Source organism: Arctopsyche grandis, chromosome 5 (genome assembly GCF_051622035.1).
Source record: "Arctopsyche grandis isolate Sample6627 chromosome 5, ASM5162203v2, whole genome shotgun sequence".
Lineage (NCBI taxonomy): Eukaryota > Metazoa > Arthropoda > Insecta > Trichoptera > Hydropsychidae > Arctopsyche > Arctopsyche grandis.
In genome coordinates this window covers 33,459,657-33,479,685 of record NC_135359.1, presented here as the reverse complement: position 1 = coordinate 33,479,685, position 20,029 = coordinate 33,459,657, and the positions used below count along the sequence as shown (strand labels likewise).

At 39.6% G+C, this 20,029-nt stretch overlaps 1 protein-coding gene and 1 long non-coding RNA gene across 2 annotated transcripts in view; one reads left to right on the top strand and one right to left on the bottom strand.

Moving 5' to 3' along the window:
* The window catches only part of LOC143912065 (uncharacterized), a 569,875-nt gene that overhangs the window by 424,218 nt on the left and 125,628 nt on the right, over window positions 1-20,029 (top strand). The gene's annotated exons all lie outside the window — the stretch shown is intronic.
* On the bottom strand, window positions 10,191-19,988 carry LOC143911903 (putative fatty acyl-CoA reductase CG5065). The gene is made up of 10 exons (XM_077430995.1): window positions 19,734-19,988; window positions 19,503-19,660; window positions 12,544-12,634; window positions 12,334-12,476; window positions 12,143-12,252; window positions 11,985-12,068; window positions 11,694-11,802; window positions 11,541-11,617; window positions 10,826-10,988; window positions 10,191-10,740 (listed from the first exon to the last, which is right to left on the bottom strand). The coding sequence occupies exons 1-10, from the start codon at window positions 19,941-19,943 to the stop codon at window positions 10,533-10,535; spliced, it is 1,353 nt and encodes a 450-aa protein (XP_077287121.1). The 5' UTR covers window positions 19,944-19,988; the 3' UTR covers window positions 10,191-10,532.

The window sequence follows — 20,029 nt, the reverse complement described above, 5'->3', positions numbered from 1 at the left end:
TTTTTACTGTTAAGCTACGATATGAAGTTTTATTTATTTGTAGATATTATGGTATGAAAATTATTTTTTTATTAAAAAGTTTTGGCGCCTCCCCTGGCAATAGTCCGCGCCTCCCCAGGGAGGCGCGCCTCTCAGTTTGGAAACGCATTAGACTATTAGACATTTGGTAACTAATGTCCAATAGTCTAATGTTCATACTAATGTCTATTAGACATTGGTATGAACAGCGACACTTCTGCGATATTGTCGAGACTATGAACAAAAAATGAAAAGTGAAAAGAATGTTGTTCGCGTTCCGGATCGTTTGCATATGGGGAATGATCCCAGCGCCTATGCGTCGCCGTTCTTTTTGATTAGTTTTGTGGCGGCTATACGACATGGTCGAGTTTCGGTCATCATCCTGGGAGTTGGGACCAACTCGTCTATGTTAGTCTGGTAAACGGACTACTAGTCATATGTAAACCAGTCACAGGACAACCGGTCGCTCTAGATCGGTCACATGTGATCACCCGTCACACTAAAACTGGTCAAGAGAAAGCTGGTCACACCCTAAAACTGGTCACGAGAAAACTAGTTGACAGATTTTAGGGTGTGACCAGTTTTCTCGTGACCAGTTTTATGGTGTGACCAGTTTTATGGTGTGACCAGTTTTATCGTGACCAGTTTTGGTGTGACGGGTGATCACGTGTGACCGATCTAGAGCGACCGGTTGTCCTGTGACCGGTTCACATTTGACTAGTAATCACCGAACCGTTAGTCTGTCGCTACTTTACTTTCTTCTCGCCCATCATATTAAACAGTCGGACCTTAACATCCGTCGTTTCATCCCATACGCCCCATAGTTTTTAGTACCCTTTGATTATGCGCGCTTTATGTGCTCATGTGTCGTTGTTTATTTTGTACTTGGTTATGTACAGTGTGGTTTTTTTTTATTAGAACAGTGATGTGCGGTTGTTCTTGTGCGATATTCATGAACAACCGTCTCGTTCTCCGATGAAAGAGTCTCTTAGACTATATTCGTTGGAGGGGTGGTGACCTCATGTTGAGGGCTTTAAGGGTCAAATTCCTTGACCTTTAAAGCGGGCTTAGTAGTACCTATAGAACAGGTGGTCGAGTGAAAGGTTTCGACCGTTTCCCGGCCTATGGAAATTCAGTTGAGTTTGAAAGAGGATCGTTTATTTGCGTTCAATTGGTACAATGGTTATTGTATGTACGAAGAGGTTTCTTCGGAGAAGTGATCTGTTTGAACTCCAGAGGCTCACTCTGCCGGTGGAGGTTGCTGCGTTGCTTTATAAACGTTTTGGGTTGAAGTGTGTCGTGTGCACATCTTTTGTTCTTGGTACTCGCGCTGCCCTAGCTATGCTGCGAGCGTGGTTTTATGGGTTCATACGCCTGGACGTAGTTCGTGGTTTTTATGGGTTCAGTGTGTTCTTCCTTTGTTTCCCAGACACGTGTATAGAAACACGTGTCGACCTTTTGACGAGGCGAGCGTGTGCCATGCGTTAATGACTTTCCTGGATATGTGTCGCAGTGACCTGATGAGATCATTTCAGTTGTACTATATGCCTACATACCCTTTGTTCTTTGGCGTCTTGCCGTCATTTGTTTTTGCAGTTGCGAGATAACGTCGATGTTTAAGCGCGGGATATAGTTCGGTTTGACGGGGATAATGTTGGTATGTGGTATGTTCCCAGCGTCTGGATGGTGCCATTCTGCTTGCTTAGTTTTTATTACCCATTATTCTGCGGCGTCTTGACGTCATTTGGTTTTGCAGTTGCGAGATGGCGTCAATGTTTGAGCGTGGGGTAAAGTTCGGTTACAATATACTCCTGCAGTATATTAATTAACCTAATATGTATTACATATGTACAATAGTATGATTGAAAAAATAAATACTGTGACGAACGCCTTTACGTGCGAAAATGGCTCCCACATTGGGACGCGCAGGGTGAACAGGTTTCCTCCAGGAGTACGCTCTAAAGATAAACCGTGGACTGACCTGGAATGTATCGTTATCTGTCATAGGATTCTACTGGTTCTATGCTCGTCTAAGCGCAGCCAGCTGTACGAGCTGACAGGAGAAAAAATGGAGACTCGATCAAGAGGTCCTTCCTCTGCGTAGACCATGATCCGTCTCTCTTTCTTCCTTTGGAATCATATATCGTGGAAAGAGACGCGGCATATCACTTCATTCACATGATCGGGCGACAAAAATATAAGCCTGCCGACGACGAAATGAATTCGATTTATGCAAAGTCATAAATCGTTGACATATACATACCTACAACGATGAAAAGGTCGCACGGTGAAATGGCCACAGTGAAACGGACACACATTTTGGCGAGCTGCGTGGGGATATTCAAAATATTATAACATGTCTTCTTCAAAGCAATCAAATTACAAGTCGACGCGATGCGTTGCTTATCGCAAGGACCGCCACTGATTGTACATATGTATGTATGATTCAAAATTTGCTTTTTTAAATGCGGTTTTGATGAAACAGCATATTTCAAATTTTAAATAAATGTCATCGCTGAGTAAGTAAAGTTCAAAATTTAATATAAATATACATATTGTAAATAGAAGTTAAGTGAGTAAGTAAACATCAAAATATAATAATACATACCAGTGGCAGTTCAAATGGTAAGAATCAAAACAAAATTAAAGGAGGAAACGTACGAAACAATAATTTATAATATTTTTGACATTTTTTATTACGAAATACATACAAATACATATGAATGAAATTGTATGTTACATCATTGAGACCTTGTATTGGTAAAAGTGAAAAATGACACTCTTAATGAATTATTTACTTTAATCTATTGTTACAATTAGGGGCAGCTAACTTTAAGGGGACAGTAGCACACACATTTCTTCTAACCAAAAAGGAAAAAGATATTTTGTGTATATCAATATGTTGGTCATCAAGAGTCCACGTGTGTTTCAATACCCAGATCACCACGCGGTGAGTTTAACTGGTAAGTAATACAGTGCGGGTCAGTCGTTTACTGCCATGTTCCCTGGTTGCCAGCTTCAGTTTACATGCTACTTTGGCAATTGCGAATGATACTACTAATGGTACTACTATATGTGTGGGGGGGTGGTGGCCTCATGTTGAGGGTTTTAAGGGTCAAATTCCGTGACCTTTAAAGCGGGCTTAGAACTATATGTGTAGAGTGTAGATAGCCAGTCAAAACAGAGAAAAAAGATCCGTACATATTTGACCATATACATAGAAGGTCACTTTTATTGGCTGTGTAAGGTCTCTTTGGGGCAGAATACGCCAATCTCGGTCGTCTATATCCTCTATTCGATTAAAAAAAAATACACGACACTGTCGATGTATGTATTTCGACATTTCAACAAGGTTACTTAAATATTCAATCACGATACGTCAATTCTTTCATTTTTATCATCAAATATTTTTTATTGATCACATTTTATGTTTTTAGAATACAAAATGAACAAAGTTGATAATTTGTAAAAAAAATCATTTTCCTTGCATAAAATGTTGCCAAAAATTAATTTTTTTTTTAAATTTTAGGCTTTAGCCTCCTCGTACCCCACCTGTTTTTAAATTCAAGAGTGGCTCCTGGTTACAATTAATACCACTGAGCAACAAAAACTCACGTTTTTGAGTTATCAGAGCGGTGACCAATCAATATTTACTAAGTTTGACTCACTGAATTCAAATATGATAATGATTTTTGTTGGTTCGCGATCGTTTACGAAATATGAGCGTTTTTGGCTTTTGCGGTCTTTAACTCAAAATCTAGTTTTTCTGTGCTCAAAGTGAGTATTGCAATCAATAATCAGATGTTTTTCCTATTGATTGTGATATTTAATTGCTTTAAAATACTTATAATTAATTTTCTAGCGATTTTTTCTCCGTGCTATTTTTCATTTATTTGGCTAGTTTTTTATTTCACCACGTTTATAAGCATTGGTTTTCTATCTCAATATTTTTTTTTATCGAAACGTACTAACTCGAGCGGTAATTGCGATAGAAAGGCTTTCGTTGTGTACACATTTGTGACGCTGATAGCGTTGGTGCAAGCGAGATGGCATGTAGTCCGACTGCTGTACTCTGTGAGGTGGACTGCATGCCATCTCGGTTGCACCAACGCTATCAGCGTCACAAATCTGTACACAATGAAAGTCTTTCTAACGCAATTACCGCTAGAATTGTGATATCAACCAAAAAGTAATACTGGCCATTCGTCAAAATAAAACTTATCATTTAACATTAGTTCTGACCATTTGTTTAAATATGGACTATTTATTTTTAAATACGGATCATTTATGTCTAAAAACTGACCATGTATATTTAAATATTGAATATTTAATAAAAATACTGACCTTTTATTATTTATACTGACCACTTGTATACTGAACGATGGGTAGTAGCAAATTTATTTATTTATTTGAAGCTTCGACCATTGTGGCATTAGAGGAATTCCTAATTTTAATTTGGATGGTCAAAATTGGTCACCATGGTCAAAAATATAGCAGAAAAGAAACAAAATAATTAACTATACAGATAACTATATAAATATTATACATATTGATACATACAATTCATAAAAACCAAAAGTTCAAGCAATGGAATTAGTCACATAACACATACATAATAATATTTAAAAATAAAGAGAAAAATTAGGAATGGTTGGTTAGGTTAGGTTGGTTCTTGTACATACATATGTACAAGAACCAACTGTGAACACAAAACATCCCCGTGAGGCCCAAATTGAAGAATATCAAAAATAGAATATGAATAATTTAATATATGTAAATACTTAATATAATTTAATATAAATACTTTCCATTTAAATAAATAATAACACTGATCTTTCACATCTATGTTCTGACAAACATTAAATAAAATAATCATAAATTAAATAAATAATAAATTGCCCCTAGAATAATCCTTTCAGGAGTTCCTCAAGGTTCTCACCTTGGACCACTTCTGTTTATTATTTTTATTAATGACCTAATCCCCCTACTGAAGTATCAATGCTTACTTTATGCCGATGATCTTAAGGTTTTTCATCCTATCAATATTGAGTCGGATTGCTTAAAATTACAATCCGACATTGATATAATATCTGAATGGTGTAATGTAAACCTTATGCATCTCAATATTTCTAAATGCTTCTCAATGACACTTTCCAGAAATCGTAACCTAATTGACTTTACTTACAATATTAATAACGTAGATCTTACAGCAAAAAATTGTGCCAGAGACTTAGGTATACTTATAGATTCCAAACTATCATTTAATGAACATATTAATCATATTGTTACTAAATCTTATAAACTCTTGGGATTTATTTGCCGAGTTGCGAAGCCCTTTAAGAATCCCCATACTCTGATTCTACTCTATTACAGTTTAGTTCGTAGTAATATGAAGTATGCCTCAATCATATGGTCTCCCTATTACCAAACTCACATTGAGCACTTAGAAACAATCCAGAAGCGTTTTTTGCGCCATTTATCCTATAATACTGGTCTTAATAAACTGTTACCATCTTATAATGACAGACTTTCTTTTTTCCATATTGCAAGTTTGTCTCAGCGTAGAAGGGTTTCTGATTTGTTAATTTTATATAAGATTGCTAATGGTATTCTTGACACATCTGTTTTAAGCGAGATTAATTTTAACGTTAATGCCCGATTCACCAGATGCACAAATCTTTTTTATCCACCTATTTGTCAAAGCAACACCTCTTTCAATAGTGCAATCGTTCGTATATGCCGTATTTACGATAGCTTAGATGATTGTCCTGACCTCTTTAGTGACTCTTTTTATATTTTATTCTGTATGTGTGCCTATTTAAAAAAAAAAAAAAAAAAAAAAAAAAATACGTACCAATAAAATACAAACCTTTTTTAATTACAAAGTTTTTTAAAAATTAACACTCAAAACATCAAAAACATTATAAGTATGTACTTGCTTCGTATCCGTTTTTCCTCATTTAAATTTGGTTTTAATCTACGCCACTGGTTACTATCCTTATACATATATCACATAAGTATATTTTTAGAATTAAATTGATAGCCACAGAGCGAAATGCTTGTACAGAATTAAATCTAGTTGAGCAAGAAAAAGTTGTGCGCGTTTCAGCTAATTTGCTGTCACTTTCAATTGGTTAATGAACATGTTACGTAATTTTTCTATCATTTCAATATTTGTCACTTTGGTATTGATCGTAAATTTAGTGAAAAATGTCAATGCCGAAAATATCAATTGTGGATATATTTCTATACAGTATAAAGTAAGTATTATTATATACATACATACATACATACATATGTATGCATGTATGTAAATACATGCAGGGCCTCTCAGATAAAATGCGAGGCCTAGGACAATCGATATTTTAGAACCCCCCCCCCCACTCCTTATAACGATTAAAAATTAAAAATTTTGAATTTTTGAGTGCAAGATATTCCGTGTGCGAGATTTTCGTAACTTGTGCGAGATCGCCAAGTGCGAAATCGTCACCGAACCCCTATCTGTACCTTTTTGTCTTATATGTTTCATACATACATAGGTACATTAACTATTTTTTTAATGAGGCGGGTTTGTGCTTTAATAATAAAAAAAGTATACAGCCCATTTCAAAATTGCATTTGGTATTAATGCATGCTCCTAATATGTCTATTTTGATTGGGTTTTTTTATTGGTCCACATGTTGCTCATCAATGAAAATATTCGTTCAACGGTGGCATTAGATCCAGGGAGACGTAAGAAAAATTCAACGATTTTAAAAATTAATTTATTATTTGTGAAATATCCAAACATTGTAAAATATGTGAAATATCCAAACAACTATCCTGTAACTCGTCCGCTAGTGAAAAGAATTTTTGGGCGCGAACGAAAATTGTTTTTTGGGACATTTGGGAAATTCCTGTTTTCAAAAATAAATAAAAGAATTTCGGCAAATAAAAATAGGACATGTTCTCTTGAAAAGAGACCTTTTGGAAATCCTATATATTATATAATCCTGTATATTATATAGGATTTTCAACAGGTATATAAGTAGTATATAATATAAGTACATATGTACATTTAATACATACATATAAAGCAAAATTAATGTTTTCAGACACAAAAATGGACAAAAGTAAGCTTTTGTGGAGAAGGTTTTAGATTCAATCGAAATGCAAATTCATGCGATGTCTTCCAAGCACAGAGAGAAGTTGATAAATGTAAATGCAACAATGCATTTCAAAAAAATTCCAACGGCTTTTGTGTGCCTTCTTGTTTTTCGAATTGTATAAACAGTGATAAGTGCATTTTGGAATACGATCAGAAAACAAAAAGTTCATCAGTGTGGATGCATATTTGTTTAAATGGGCAATGTGACTCACACAACGGCTGTAACTGCACGAAATCTCCACTAAACTTCCTAAGTAAATACAAATGTAAAGAATATTCCTACGGCCACTATTCCTGTCACATTGGATACGAGAAAGAATATCCGAATTCACACTTCTGCAGGGCTACTTGCAATCCGAATTGTGAAAACGGAAATTGCACCAGCGTAGACCAGTGCACCTGTCATAGTGGATACAAGGCGAATCAGAATAATCCACACTTGTGCAAGCCTACTTGCAATCCGAATTGTGAAAACGGAAATTGCACCGGCGTAGACCAGTGCACCTGTCACAGTGGATACAAGGCGAATCAGAATAATCCACACTTGTGCAAGCCTACTTGCAATCCGAATTGTGAAAACGGAAATTGCACCGGCGTAGACCAGTGCACCTGTCACAGAAGATACAAGGCGGATCAGAATAATCCACACTTGTGCAAGCCTACTTGCAATCCGAATTGTGAAAACGGAAATTGCACCGGCGTAGACCAGTGCACCTGTCACAGAAGATACAAGGCGGATCAGAATAATCCACACTTGTGCAAGCCTACTTGCAATCCGAATTGTGAAAACGGAAATTGCACCAGCGTAGACCAGTGCACCTGTCACAGTGGATACAAGGCGGATCAGAATAATTCACACTTGTGCAAGCCAACTTGCAATCCGAATTGTGAAAACGGAAATTGCACCGGCGTAGACCAGTGCACCTGTCACAGAAGATACAAGGCGGATCAGAATAATCCACACTTGTGCAAGCCTACTTGCAATCCGAATTGTGAAAACGGAAATTGCACCGGCGTAGACCAGTGCACCTGTCACAGAAGATACAAGGCGGATCAGAATAATCCACACTTGTGCAAGCCTACTTGCAATCCGAATTGTGAAAACGGAAATTGCACCAGCGTAGACCAGTGCACCTGTCACAGTGGATACAAGGCGGATCAGAATAATCCACACTTGTGCAAGCCTACTTGCAATCCCAATTGTGAAAACGGAAATTGCACCAGCGTAGACCAGTGCACCTGTCACAGTGGATATGAGAAAGAATATCCTAATTTACACTTGTGCAAACCTACTTGTAATCCGAAGTGTGAAAACGGAAATTGTACCGATGTTAACCATTGCACTTGTAACAATGGCTACAAGGCAGATCAGAATAATTCAACACATAACTCTTCGAATGCTTGCCAACCCACTTGTGAATTAACATGTGTGTTTGGTAATTGTACCGGTGAAGTTTGTCGTTGCATTGAAGGATTCATTGGAGAAAATTGCACTGATATCGAAAAACCTTTTCTTGCTATTTATGGTGAAAAGAAAGAGGAAAAGTAAGAATTATGTAATTAAAGTACCGCATCATAATTAAAATAAATTCTCTATCCAAAAGTTTAAGATAATTTATATAATTTGTTTACCTAAAATATTCAACCACAGATCAATAGATATGCAAACATGTGCAATCAATAGAAACATCATAAAGTGTAGAACTATATAATAATATATATTTTTTAAATCATTTCAGACTTAAAGAAGTGTATTTGATCATGATACTTACAGCAGAAATCATAATTTTGTTAATCACCGCTATTTATGTGATAAGGCTAATCCGAAATCAAAAGCTTACGACAAAAATAGATGAAGCGACACCGCCACCTCCAAACAGTATTTTATTCGAAACATAATATGTATGTTGTTAATAAATATTAAATATCTTGAAATATCAAATTTGTAAATATTTACAGATGAATCCAACGATATTGACGAAAAATTCGATTCTGACGATTTTATCGCCAGCAAATCTGAAGATTTAGATTTTACCCGTAATAGGCCAAATGAAAATTTATTATTGGATCTGAATAGCGCAATCGCAAATTATATTTCAGAAAATAGGATTAATAATGAATACACCAGGAATAGTAAAAAAACCAGAGGTAGTACCAAAGCCAGAGTTAAGGCCAAAACCAGTGGTGAAACCAAAACCAGCAGTGAGACCAAAACCAGGAGTGAGACCAAAACCAGCAATGAGACCAAAACAAACGATAAATCTTAATACAATGATCATTTGAATTGCCAACTCTATGACGGAAATTGAATTTATCTGGCCATATTATATTTACTTATAATCCAATTAAAAGTGAAATTCGTAATGAAATAATTATATTATATTATATATAAGTATATAAATACGCTATTCTGTGTTTGTGTGTGCGTGCGTGTGCGTGTGTGTGTGTGTGTGTGTATGTTATATATATATATATATATATATATATATATATATATATATATATATATATATATATATATATATATAAATATATATATATATATATATATATGTATGTACATAGATACATACATATGTATGTGGTTTATAATAAAAGATATTTTGAAAATGGCAAACAGTTTATTACTTACAATTAATTTATTCTTATTTTTAGTATTATATTTATTTACTTACATTACTTAAAACATAATTATCAATTATTATTTGTCAATTTTTTATATTTTTAAAAATATAATTTTAAAAACTAAAAAATAATATTTCGTATTATTTTCTCGTGTAAATACTTAAGTCTATATACATAATATGTATGTATGTATATATAAAATCAGAATTCGAGGTCATTAATTTTTTCATTAACCTAAGGTTCGAGCAAGTCTTCATTAAGTAAAAAAAAATTATTCGCGGGCCATATCCTGAATAATAAAATTTATATAGTACGTACATATATTACTTAGATTATGTGGGTTTTTGAGATTTTTTTTCAGGAATGCATTTCCTTAAAATATAAAAATATACAGTTTTTTCGTAATAAATAATTTATTTGTGGAAAACAATGTGACATTAATATAATATGTATGTATAAGTATGATCATACATGTACAATGTGGATTATGTGGGTTTTTGAGCTTTTTTTTTCAGGAATGCTTTTTAATACAATATAAAAATATACAGTTTTTTTGGTAAAAAATATGTAATTTATTTGTGGCAAACCGTGTGACATGAATATTATATTTTGTTTATTCAAAATTTTATTTGTTATTTAAACGCAAAATCAAATGTATTAAACAAAAGGCTGCAATTAATAGATTTTTCAAAGTGAGTCTAAATATTATATTATACACATTATTGTAGAAATCTTCAAATGGTTAACGAATACATCCACCTAGCAAATTGAGTCTAAGATAGTTTTCCCAATTGAGAGAACTATTGTCAATGTATAATATATTTCTATCATGCGGTGACAGCCATTGGTCTATTTTCATGAAATTGTCATTTTTGAATATCCACTCTTTCGTCGCATAATACGCGATCTGTTTTAATATGAAAGATATTCGCTTTTGAATCTTCACCAATCTAAAAACATCGATACTATGTAAGTTATGTCGTTTTCTATTTTTGTAACATCTGTCATGATAATCTTCTAAAGTAAAATCCTCACATAGGTTCCCTCCCGATAAGACTTAATAGCGCATCTATTACGTATGCCGGAATCAAATGGAATAAGATCACATATAACTTGTGTAACATCAAACTACTTTGTAATACACAACCGCTATACCACATGTTTTCAACGAACGCGTATTCATATCTATATTTTGTAGCTGCAATATTAAATTATTTAAAATTAAATTAATGTCATAATTAAGGGACGGATACTTAATAGGACAAAATTAATTTTGGGCGTTATGGTTATTGTTAAATTCGTATAAAACCTTCTTTTTGCTATTTTACATTCAGCACTGTTCAGCTACGTTAATTATTAATTAATTATCAACGTGTATTGTTAATTGAGATTGCTTTAATGACTATCCGCCCTAGTCATAATCATACATTCGGTTGATTTCATTTATTAATACAATATATCGCTGAATTATTTTAACCAATTAAATCTTCATTGACACAAGAAAAAGTTAAAAATTGTATGGAATTTAATCAATTTGAATTTAAATAAGAATAAATCAACACTTAAAGATGTGTTTCTGTAATCTGCGAGAAATGGTCACGATGCAAAAAAAATCTCCAAGAATACTGGAGGATATGTTGTGTGGTCTTAAGTCGGATAACGACAACACGTCACAGACAATATAAATAAATCGTCAACCTGAATGTTTTAAATTTGACAGTTTATCAATTTCTAAATATACACAAGTTACCAGCATTTAGAGTTTCTCCCCAAGTGATGGGGTTGTTTCCAGATTCAGTTATGTTGCATATGTATACTTCGGAAGGCCTTAAATCAATACATAATTGCATATTGTAAGTGTAAAGCATTTTAAATCAATTCGTCTCTTGAAATACATACATACCTAGTAATTCCAATTCTCCAAGCTAAAGCAATAAGTGCATTGGCACAAATATCTACAGGCACTATATCGGCAAGATAATTTTCCTTGCAATATATCGAACGTATTGCACCTGAAATAAAACATAAACTAACAATACTTCCATTTACGAAGGCCTACCCCCATTTCGCGGAAATTATGCTCACGCCAGGATCCTGTACTGCCCTTTGCTTTGCGCACCTCTTACCATCAATAGGGGTGGACTTTCGTAAATAGAACTATATCTAATAAAAACATCTATCGGATGAGCATTACCTCTTCCAATACCCACTGAAATACCAGTGGGTCCGTTCATATTATCTGTCCATCCTGGAATTGGGTTTTTCCACGCTGGACTAACTAAGATTGTGATGCGATTTTGTTAAAACTTCACATAATAATAATATTATCTAAATTTGAAATTTAATACAAACCCATAGATGGCCGAGTCAATCCAATTGGAAATAGTTTTCCATAATCCGCAACCAATTGCTCGGAAAGTGCTTTGCTGTAGGCGTAAGTGTTTGGTAATTTACCCAATAGCCTAAATATAAGTCAACTAAACTTTATTTAATCTTTCATGTTTTTTTAAATTTAATTTAATGCATTTCATTTGTATACGCACTTTGGTGTGATTGTAGTTAATATATCTTGATCCATCCAAGATACCATATCGACGATTTTGTCCGGATCATGAGGTGCTGGATAGCTTATCTCTTCTAACACTTTTGACACTTGACAATATGCCGTTGACACGTGGATGAAAGCCTAAAACATAGAAAATCCAGAAAACACGGCTGATGATTTTCATGCATGGGAATAAAATTTATCTTACGTCCAAATTGTTCATCTGTTTCGCAAGTTGTAATGTGCGCTTAGTTCCGAGGGTGTTTGTCATCACAGCACATTTCAACGTTTGATTAAACCTGAAACGATATTTTTTTAAATTATTTATTCCTTTAAATTACTAGCTATCGTATACTAATGTATACTCCTAAAATATTGTATTCCAACAAGTACAAACAAAACAAAGTTGAGAGCTTTGTCTCTCAATAAGTCTCTCTTAGGATATGTCGTAGTGTCTCTTGTTACGGCAATATCATAAGCAAAAATTTATCGACAAACTTTTCTTTGGATGAATCTTTCCTATTTTAAAAAGAGGAAAAAATATAAATATTGTAAAGTTATTAAGAGAGACGCCCCGTAGACTGGTGACGTCATGGTGACGCCGACCAATGGTGGAGTTGGGCGTTGCGGCCAATGGCTGCACCAGACTCCTTGACCAATGATAATACATGTATGCGCTGAGCGCTCTATGATATAAAAATGGTACGCTCTTGATCGGTGGCATTCGGATCCTGACCTCCACCGGACGAGCAGCAATAAAGACTTGGAACCTGCCTGCGTGTTTTCTTGTACCTCGACCTGACTCCACTTACCTCTGAATACTCTTCACTGGTGTCAGAAGTGGGATCTACATGGTTGAGACAAGGAGCCACAAAGGTGCGGATTCAGGATCTTCATCGCTGCCGGAAGAAATGGAGCCGAATCGAGAACAAAGCCCTGGGGAGCCGAGCAACGGAGGACGGAGACGGGAGGAGCCGGGGAGCCGGGAGGAGTCGAGGAGTCGGGAGGAGCTGAGGAGCCGGGTGTCGAGGAGCCGGGTGCCAAGGACACCGGAGCCGAGCTACAAGGAGCTAAGCCAGGGAATGGCGAGCTGCCAAGAGCAGGTCCAGTCCCTGCAAAACACCTTCGCCACGTTTTTGCAGTCCTGGGAGAAGTCTGCGACACCAACGCAGCTGAAAGCCGACGTACATCCAGAACCACCGAGGAGATCAGAGGTATGTTACGAGGACAGGCGGACCACACAGAGAGACACATACGGGGTGTGGCAACATTCCCACCGGTACGACTACACCACGTTCGACGGTACTGAACGGTGGAAGGACTTCCTCAACCACTTCGAGTTTGCTGCACGGCTGAACAAGGAGACGACGAACCTGGAGGACCGACTGTGCTGCCAACTCCGAGGTGCGGCCGCCATTTTCGCCAGTCAGCTGCCATCGACGCTGAGCTACGACGAATTGACAGAAGAGCTGGCACAACGCTTCAGACGACAGGGCACACCGATTGCATGCCATGCGGCAGCGGAGCAGACAAGATGGAGTGCGGAAGAACCAGCCGCGGACCACGTAGATGCGATACGAGCCCTCTGCGAAGACATGCTGGAGGGCGTCCACACGAACGCCGAAGCAGTCGAACGCATGACCGTGTGCATAGCGGCGAACTCCTTCACGTACCCCAGTCTACGGGCCAAACTTGGCGCGCTCCGGATCACCCCGACTACAGCGGACGTGATAACCAGAGCCGACGCAACACGACAAGCCGTCATCTTCGAAGCGAAGGAACAACGGTCGGCACAACCAACGTCGAGAACAGTACGTCCCGACGCGGGAGCGTTCAGACCATCTCGACCGGCCGTGCGACCCCCACGATGGGTGTCATCGGACCAGACAGCGCGACCAGCCACTACTACTCCAACGTGCTGGAACTGCGGACAAACGAGACACATTAGCCGGTTGTGCCGTAAGAAGAGGGTCCGGAAGCTGGAGCCAACGAATGACGAGGATGAAGACGACGACGAGGAGGCGGCTTCGGGAAACGAGCAGTGATCGGCCTGTTACGGGTCAGACCAATCACCGGTGCACGCAAAACACCCGGAGTGAACAAACTGGACGCCAGCGGCACGGCCGGCTCGTTTGTCGTGAAAGGAGAGATCGGAGGCGTGCCGTGTCGAATGGTGGGGGACACCGGGGCGTGCATCACGGTGATCAACCCGGAACTGTTCGCGAAGATCTCTCCTAAGGATTACACCGTCGTGAAGGGCCATTACAGCAGAGCGCGGCAAGCAGCGGGCCAAACCATCAAGATCCACCGATGGATACGGGTGACCCTTAATCTGCAGGGCGAAAAGTTTCCGTGGAACGTAGCGGTGGCGGATATCCAGGATCCCATATTGTTGGGACTGGACGCACTGAGACATGTCCGAGCTACGTTCGAGTTGGGCGGAGAGGAGAAGTGTATCATCAGGGGCGTGCAACGCGAGAAAGGGAAGAAAAATGCACCTGCTGTCAAGAGCATCCGCGGGGAAGTACCCCACCCGAAGATCACGGCGTTACTCGAGAGGGCCGATATTCTACCAGAAGAGAAACGGCGCCTCGAGACCATGATTCGGGAAAATCGGAAAGCGTTCGCCCGGGACGAGAAGGACCAAGGAAGGACCACCAAGGCGGTCCACACCATGAGAGTGGGAGACGCGAAGCCGATGAAACAGCCGCCGAGAAGGATACCGCTAGCACGGAAAGAGGAAGTACGCGCTATGATCGACGACTTACTGAAGCAGGGCGCGATAAAACCGGGGCACGGGCCGTGGGCGTCACCGGTAGTTCCGGTCGCCAAAAAGGACGGGTCGCTAAGGATGTGCGTGGACTACCGGAAACTGAACACCGTCACCAAAATAGATTCACACCCCATCTCGAGGATCGACGACACTTTCGACCAGTTGAACGGAGCGAGCTACTTCAGCACACTGGATCTGCAGAGCGGATTCTGGCAGGTACCGGTCGCCCCGGAAGACCGCGAGAAGACAGCGTTCGTAACAGAGTTCGGTCTGTTTCAGTTCAAAGTGATGCCATTCGGGTTGTGTAACGCGCCAGCGACGTTCGTACGGTTAATGACAAAAGTGGTCGGTGACATAAGCAATGTCCTCGTGTATCTAGACGACATTATCGTGCACAGCAAAACTTACGACGAACACTTGGTGCATTTAAACCATCTGTTCGAACGGATACAGGCAGCCGGCCTTAAATTGAATGCAGACAATTGTCGATTGTGCTGCCGCGAGGTCAAATTTCTGGGACACCGAGTGTCAGCCGAAGAAATTTCGACAGATCCGAAGAAAGTCCAAACCGTGCGGGACTGGACGACTCCGAAAACACAAACCCAAATGCGCAGCTTCCTGGGACTGGCCACGTACTACCGAAAATTTGTGCGCAATTTCGCCGAGATCGCGAAACCACTCCATCAGCTAACGGAAAAAGGGCGCGAGTTCAAGTGGACACCGACGTGCGAACAAGCGTTCGAAAAGTTGAAAGAAGCGCTGACTACCACGCCAATTATGTCGTATCCCCAGCCGGGAGAGCGATATGTGTTGGACACCGACGCCAGTCAACATAGCATCGGTGCAGTTTTGTCTCAAGTTCAAGGGGGGGTGGAGAAAGTGATCGGGTATTTCAGCCGGACAATGAACAAACCCGAACAAAACTATTGCGTGACCCGAAAAGAACTATTGGCGGCAATTAAAGCCATTCAACACTTCCACCACTACCTATCGGGCTCGAAGTTCACGTTACGAACCGACCACTCAGCGTTAACGTGGCTGAAGAACTTCAAAAGACCGGAGGGCCAGTTGGCGAGGTGGCTGGAAATTCTGGGCCAGTACAACGTGACCATCATTCATCGACCGGGGATAAAGCACGGGAACGCGGACGCACTATCGCGAAGGCCGTGTACGGAAGAGTGTCCCAAATGCTCACGCGCAGAGACAACCGATCAAGAAAACGACTCGGCCCGAACGGAACCAGTAGAACCCGCAGAACCGGAAGCACGAGTAGCCCTCGTAGGGATCTTGCCCAACGAGATGACAAACTCGACGATCGACAAAATCGTCGAGTGGAAGAACGCCGGAACGAGACCACCGTGGGAAACAGTATCTGCTGAGGAGCAGGAACTGAAAATACTGTGGACCCAATGGGACGCATTGGAGGTGGAAGGCGGTAAGCTGTACCGGAGATGGGAGAACACCGCGGGAACACGTCACACAAAGCAGCTGGTGGTGCCGACTGAGAAGATACCCGAAATCATGTGGGAGATGCACAACGCGCCCACGGGGGGCCACTTCGGTATCAATAAAACGTACCGAAACGTGCGCCAAAAATATTACTGGCCGACGTGTCGAATCGACGTCACCCAGTGGTGCGAACGATGCGCACAGTGCGGGGCCCACAACGGACCACACCGAAGGAATCGCGGGGCACTTCAACCGTACCTTTCGGGGACGCCACTACAACGAATGGCAGTCGACATTCTGGGTCCACTCCCGGCCACCGAACGAGGAAACCGATACATACTGGTGGCTATGGACTACTTCACGAAGTGGCCGGAAGCGATTCCACTACCGAACCAGGAGGCAGAGACCGTAGCAGACGCCCTGGTAGAACAAGTGTTCACGCGGCTAGGCGTCCCGAACGAGCTGCACTCTGACCAGGGACGAAACTTCGAGTCGAAGTTGTTCCGTCAGGCACTGGACCGGCTGGGCGTACACAAAACGAGAACAACACCATACCGACCTCAGTCCGATGGAATGGTCGAGCGACTCAATCGAACCATGCGGGCGCACTTGACGAAGTTCGTCAACGACGAGCAGGACGACTGGGACACGCTGGTTCCGCACTTCCTCATGGCATATAGAGCGGCCCAACACGATGCAACAGGAGCATCACCAGCAGCCATGATGTACGGACGAGAACTGCGCATGCCGGCGGACCTACTATATGGGGGCCCTCCACCAGACAGCGAACCTCAGGATCCACACCGATATACCACGAAGTTGACCGAAGACATGGCCAAGGTACATCGGTTCGCCAGAGCCCACCTCCGGATGCAGAATAGCCGTATGAAGACGCGATACGACGTCCGCAGAACCGAACCGGCGTACGAAACAGGTGACCGAGTATGGCTGTACAACCCTGCCAAGACTCCAGGGCTTTCACCAAAGCTGCAATCGCTGTGGGAAGGACCGTACACCATAGTGACAAAACTTAGTGACGTAGTGTATCGTATACGCAGGGAATTCGATGGCTCAAACCGATTAATGGTGGTGCACCTGGATAGACTCGCAAGGTATAAGGCCGTCGAATATTAAGTGTAATTGTAAGTGTAACTGTTTATAATTTTGTTTTACTATAACTTTAACGTGTATAATTAATAGGTCGATCGGGACGATCTCTCTTAAGGGAGTTATGTAAAGTTATTAAGAGAGACGCCCCGTAGACCGGTGACGTCATGGTGACGCCGACCAATGGTGGAGTCGGGCGTTGCGGCCAATGGCTGCACCAGACTCCTTGACCAATGATAATACATGATATAAGAATGGTACGCTCTCGATCGGTGGCATTCGGATCCTGACCTCCACCGGACGAGCAGCAATAAAGACTTGGAACCTGCCTGCGTGTTTTCTTGTACCTCGACCTGACTCCACTTACCTCTGAATACTCTTCAATATATATCGTGTAGAAAATATTAAAAAATATTTGAATTAAAAAAAAATTGCGTTAATAACTCGACATTGAAGACCCCATTATATTATATTATATTTCAATGTACATTGAAATAAGTATTAATACATCATATACATATCGCTGTATGTACATAATATCGCTGATATGTGTGTCTGTGTAAGATAGTGTGATGTGATTTGGTTGTGAAAGGTGAATTGAGGATAAAAAGTGATACCCAAGTCGACCATAGATTCCACACGCATCAACAACACGGATCCAAGACAATAGAGCGAATTCGCACGTCCATAACTTATAATGGCACATTTATTAGTATTCAGTTCAAGCCCTAAACTGGAACTGAACTCTAAAACAGCGTTAATATCCGCTTGAAAGAGAGGTTTGCCTCTCATCATTAACAGCAAAGAATAATTTAACGTCGTCTGCAAACAAAAGACATGCAGCATTGCGTAGTACTTCAGGGAGGTTATTAATAACTATTGTAAATAGTAAAGGGCCCAAGGTGGACCCCTGTAATATATTTTTCGATTCGACATATTAGTTACATATGTATGTATGTACATATGGACGTCACATCTAAAACTTTCGATTCAATGGATTCAAAGTCCCCCCGCGAGGAATTTGAATCCATTGAATCGAAAAACATCGAATCGGCGCCTATGAACGAATGAACCAAGGATACATACTTATATACATATATATAAATTCTCTTTCCAAATTATATATTAGATATGTAGGTAGTAGGTAGTATCAAACAATTAAATATAAATACTAAATTAAATATATTTAATAGGTATTTGAAAAAAATTCGACCGTGTGCGGATCGAACACAGGACCGGCACATTTCTTTTAATTTTTTTTTTATTTAATAACTCAATATGCCAACACCCATGCGATGATATTTCACCGGGTACAACACTAGTTAATACATAATGATGTAACATGCGATACTGATACCTGCATCAAGACATGTTGCAGGTATCAGTATCGCGATACAAATCTTAATATGTATCAGTATCAGCTAGTATCTAATATATAATTTCGAAAGAGACTTTGTATGTATTTAAGTATTTTTGGTCGGGAACAAAACAAGTCAAAGATTCTATGACGACGATTCGATTAGTTGAATATATTTTTTTTTCGATTCAAATAAATTTAATAAAAAAACAAATGAATATTTACGATTAGATTCGCCATGTTTACGCTGTTTATATTTCAAATACTGAGCGAAGCCGGGTAAAACAACTAATAATGTATTATATATAACTACTGAAACGACAATAACTGGAGCATATAGCGAATTCCTATTTATATGAACGAATTTATTATTGCAATGCGATACTAAATATGTGTTGAAGAGAAATATTCTCATTATTCTCTATACTTAAAATAAATCTCAACTTATATGGGAGGGGGGGGGTATTTGTTTAATATTTACTTAACATTAGCAGCACAATGGAACACCACATTACAGTCTTTGATCAACGTCTGCTGGTCTGGCTCACTTAGACCCAACTCATCTTCAAAAATGTCCCCTTCTATTGCACTTATGTTGGCTAACCATTCCGAATTCGTATTTCGAAGTCGATCGAAAATCTGAATGATAAAATAACAAAATAACAGCGGTGGAAGTTGTAGATATCGATAAAATAATTAGATATACCCTTACCGGTGATTTCAGCACGGCTTCTAATCTTTCCTTGATGTTTTTACCGTCCTTGGATCTCAACAACAAATAAATCTTGTATGCAGGAGTGACGGTGGCAATCCTCTCGATCAGGGTCTGTCCCAGAAACCCAGTGGCTCCCGTAATGAAAACATTTTTCGTTTTGTACCAATCGCCGACCTCAGACGTGGACTGATCCGAGGACTTCGCCATACTCGAAACCCTCGTAATATATCTGGTGAGGTGAAACTGGATTTTGTGTAACTACGATGTTGTACATATAATTAATATACACAATT

What these genes read in the sequence shown, in the direction of transcription:
- LOC143911903 (XM_077430995.1), bottom strand. Translation starts at nt 19,943, where the DNA reads ATGGCGAAGTCCTCGGATCAGTCCACGTCTGAGGTCGGCGATTGGTAC. An exon ending in CATTGTGCTGCTAATGTTAA is followed by an intron (nt 12,635 to 19,502) that starts GTAAATATTAAA and finishes ATATCGTTTCAG; the next exon opens with GTTTAATCAAACGTTGAAAT. An exon ending in TTAACTACAATCACACCAAA is followed by an intron (nt 12,253 to 12,333) that starts GTGCGTATACAA and finishes ACTTATATTTAG; the next exon opens with GCTATTGGGTAAATTACCAA.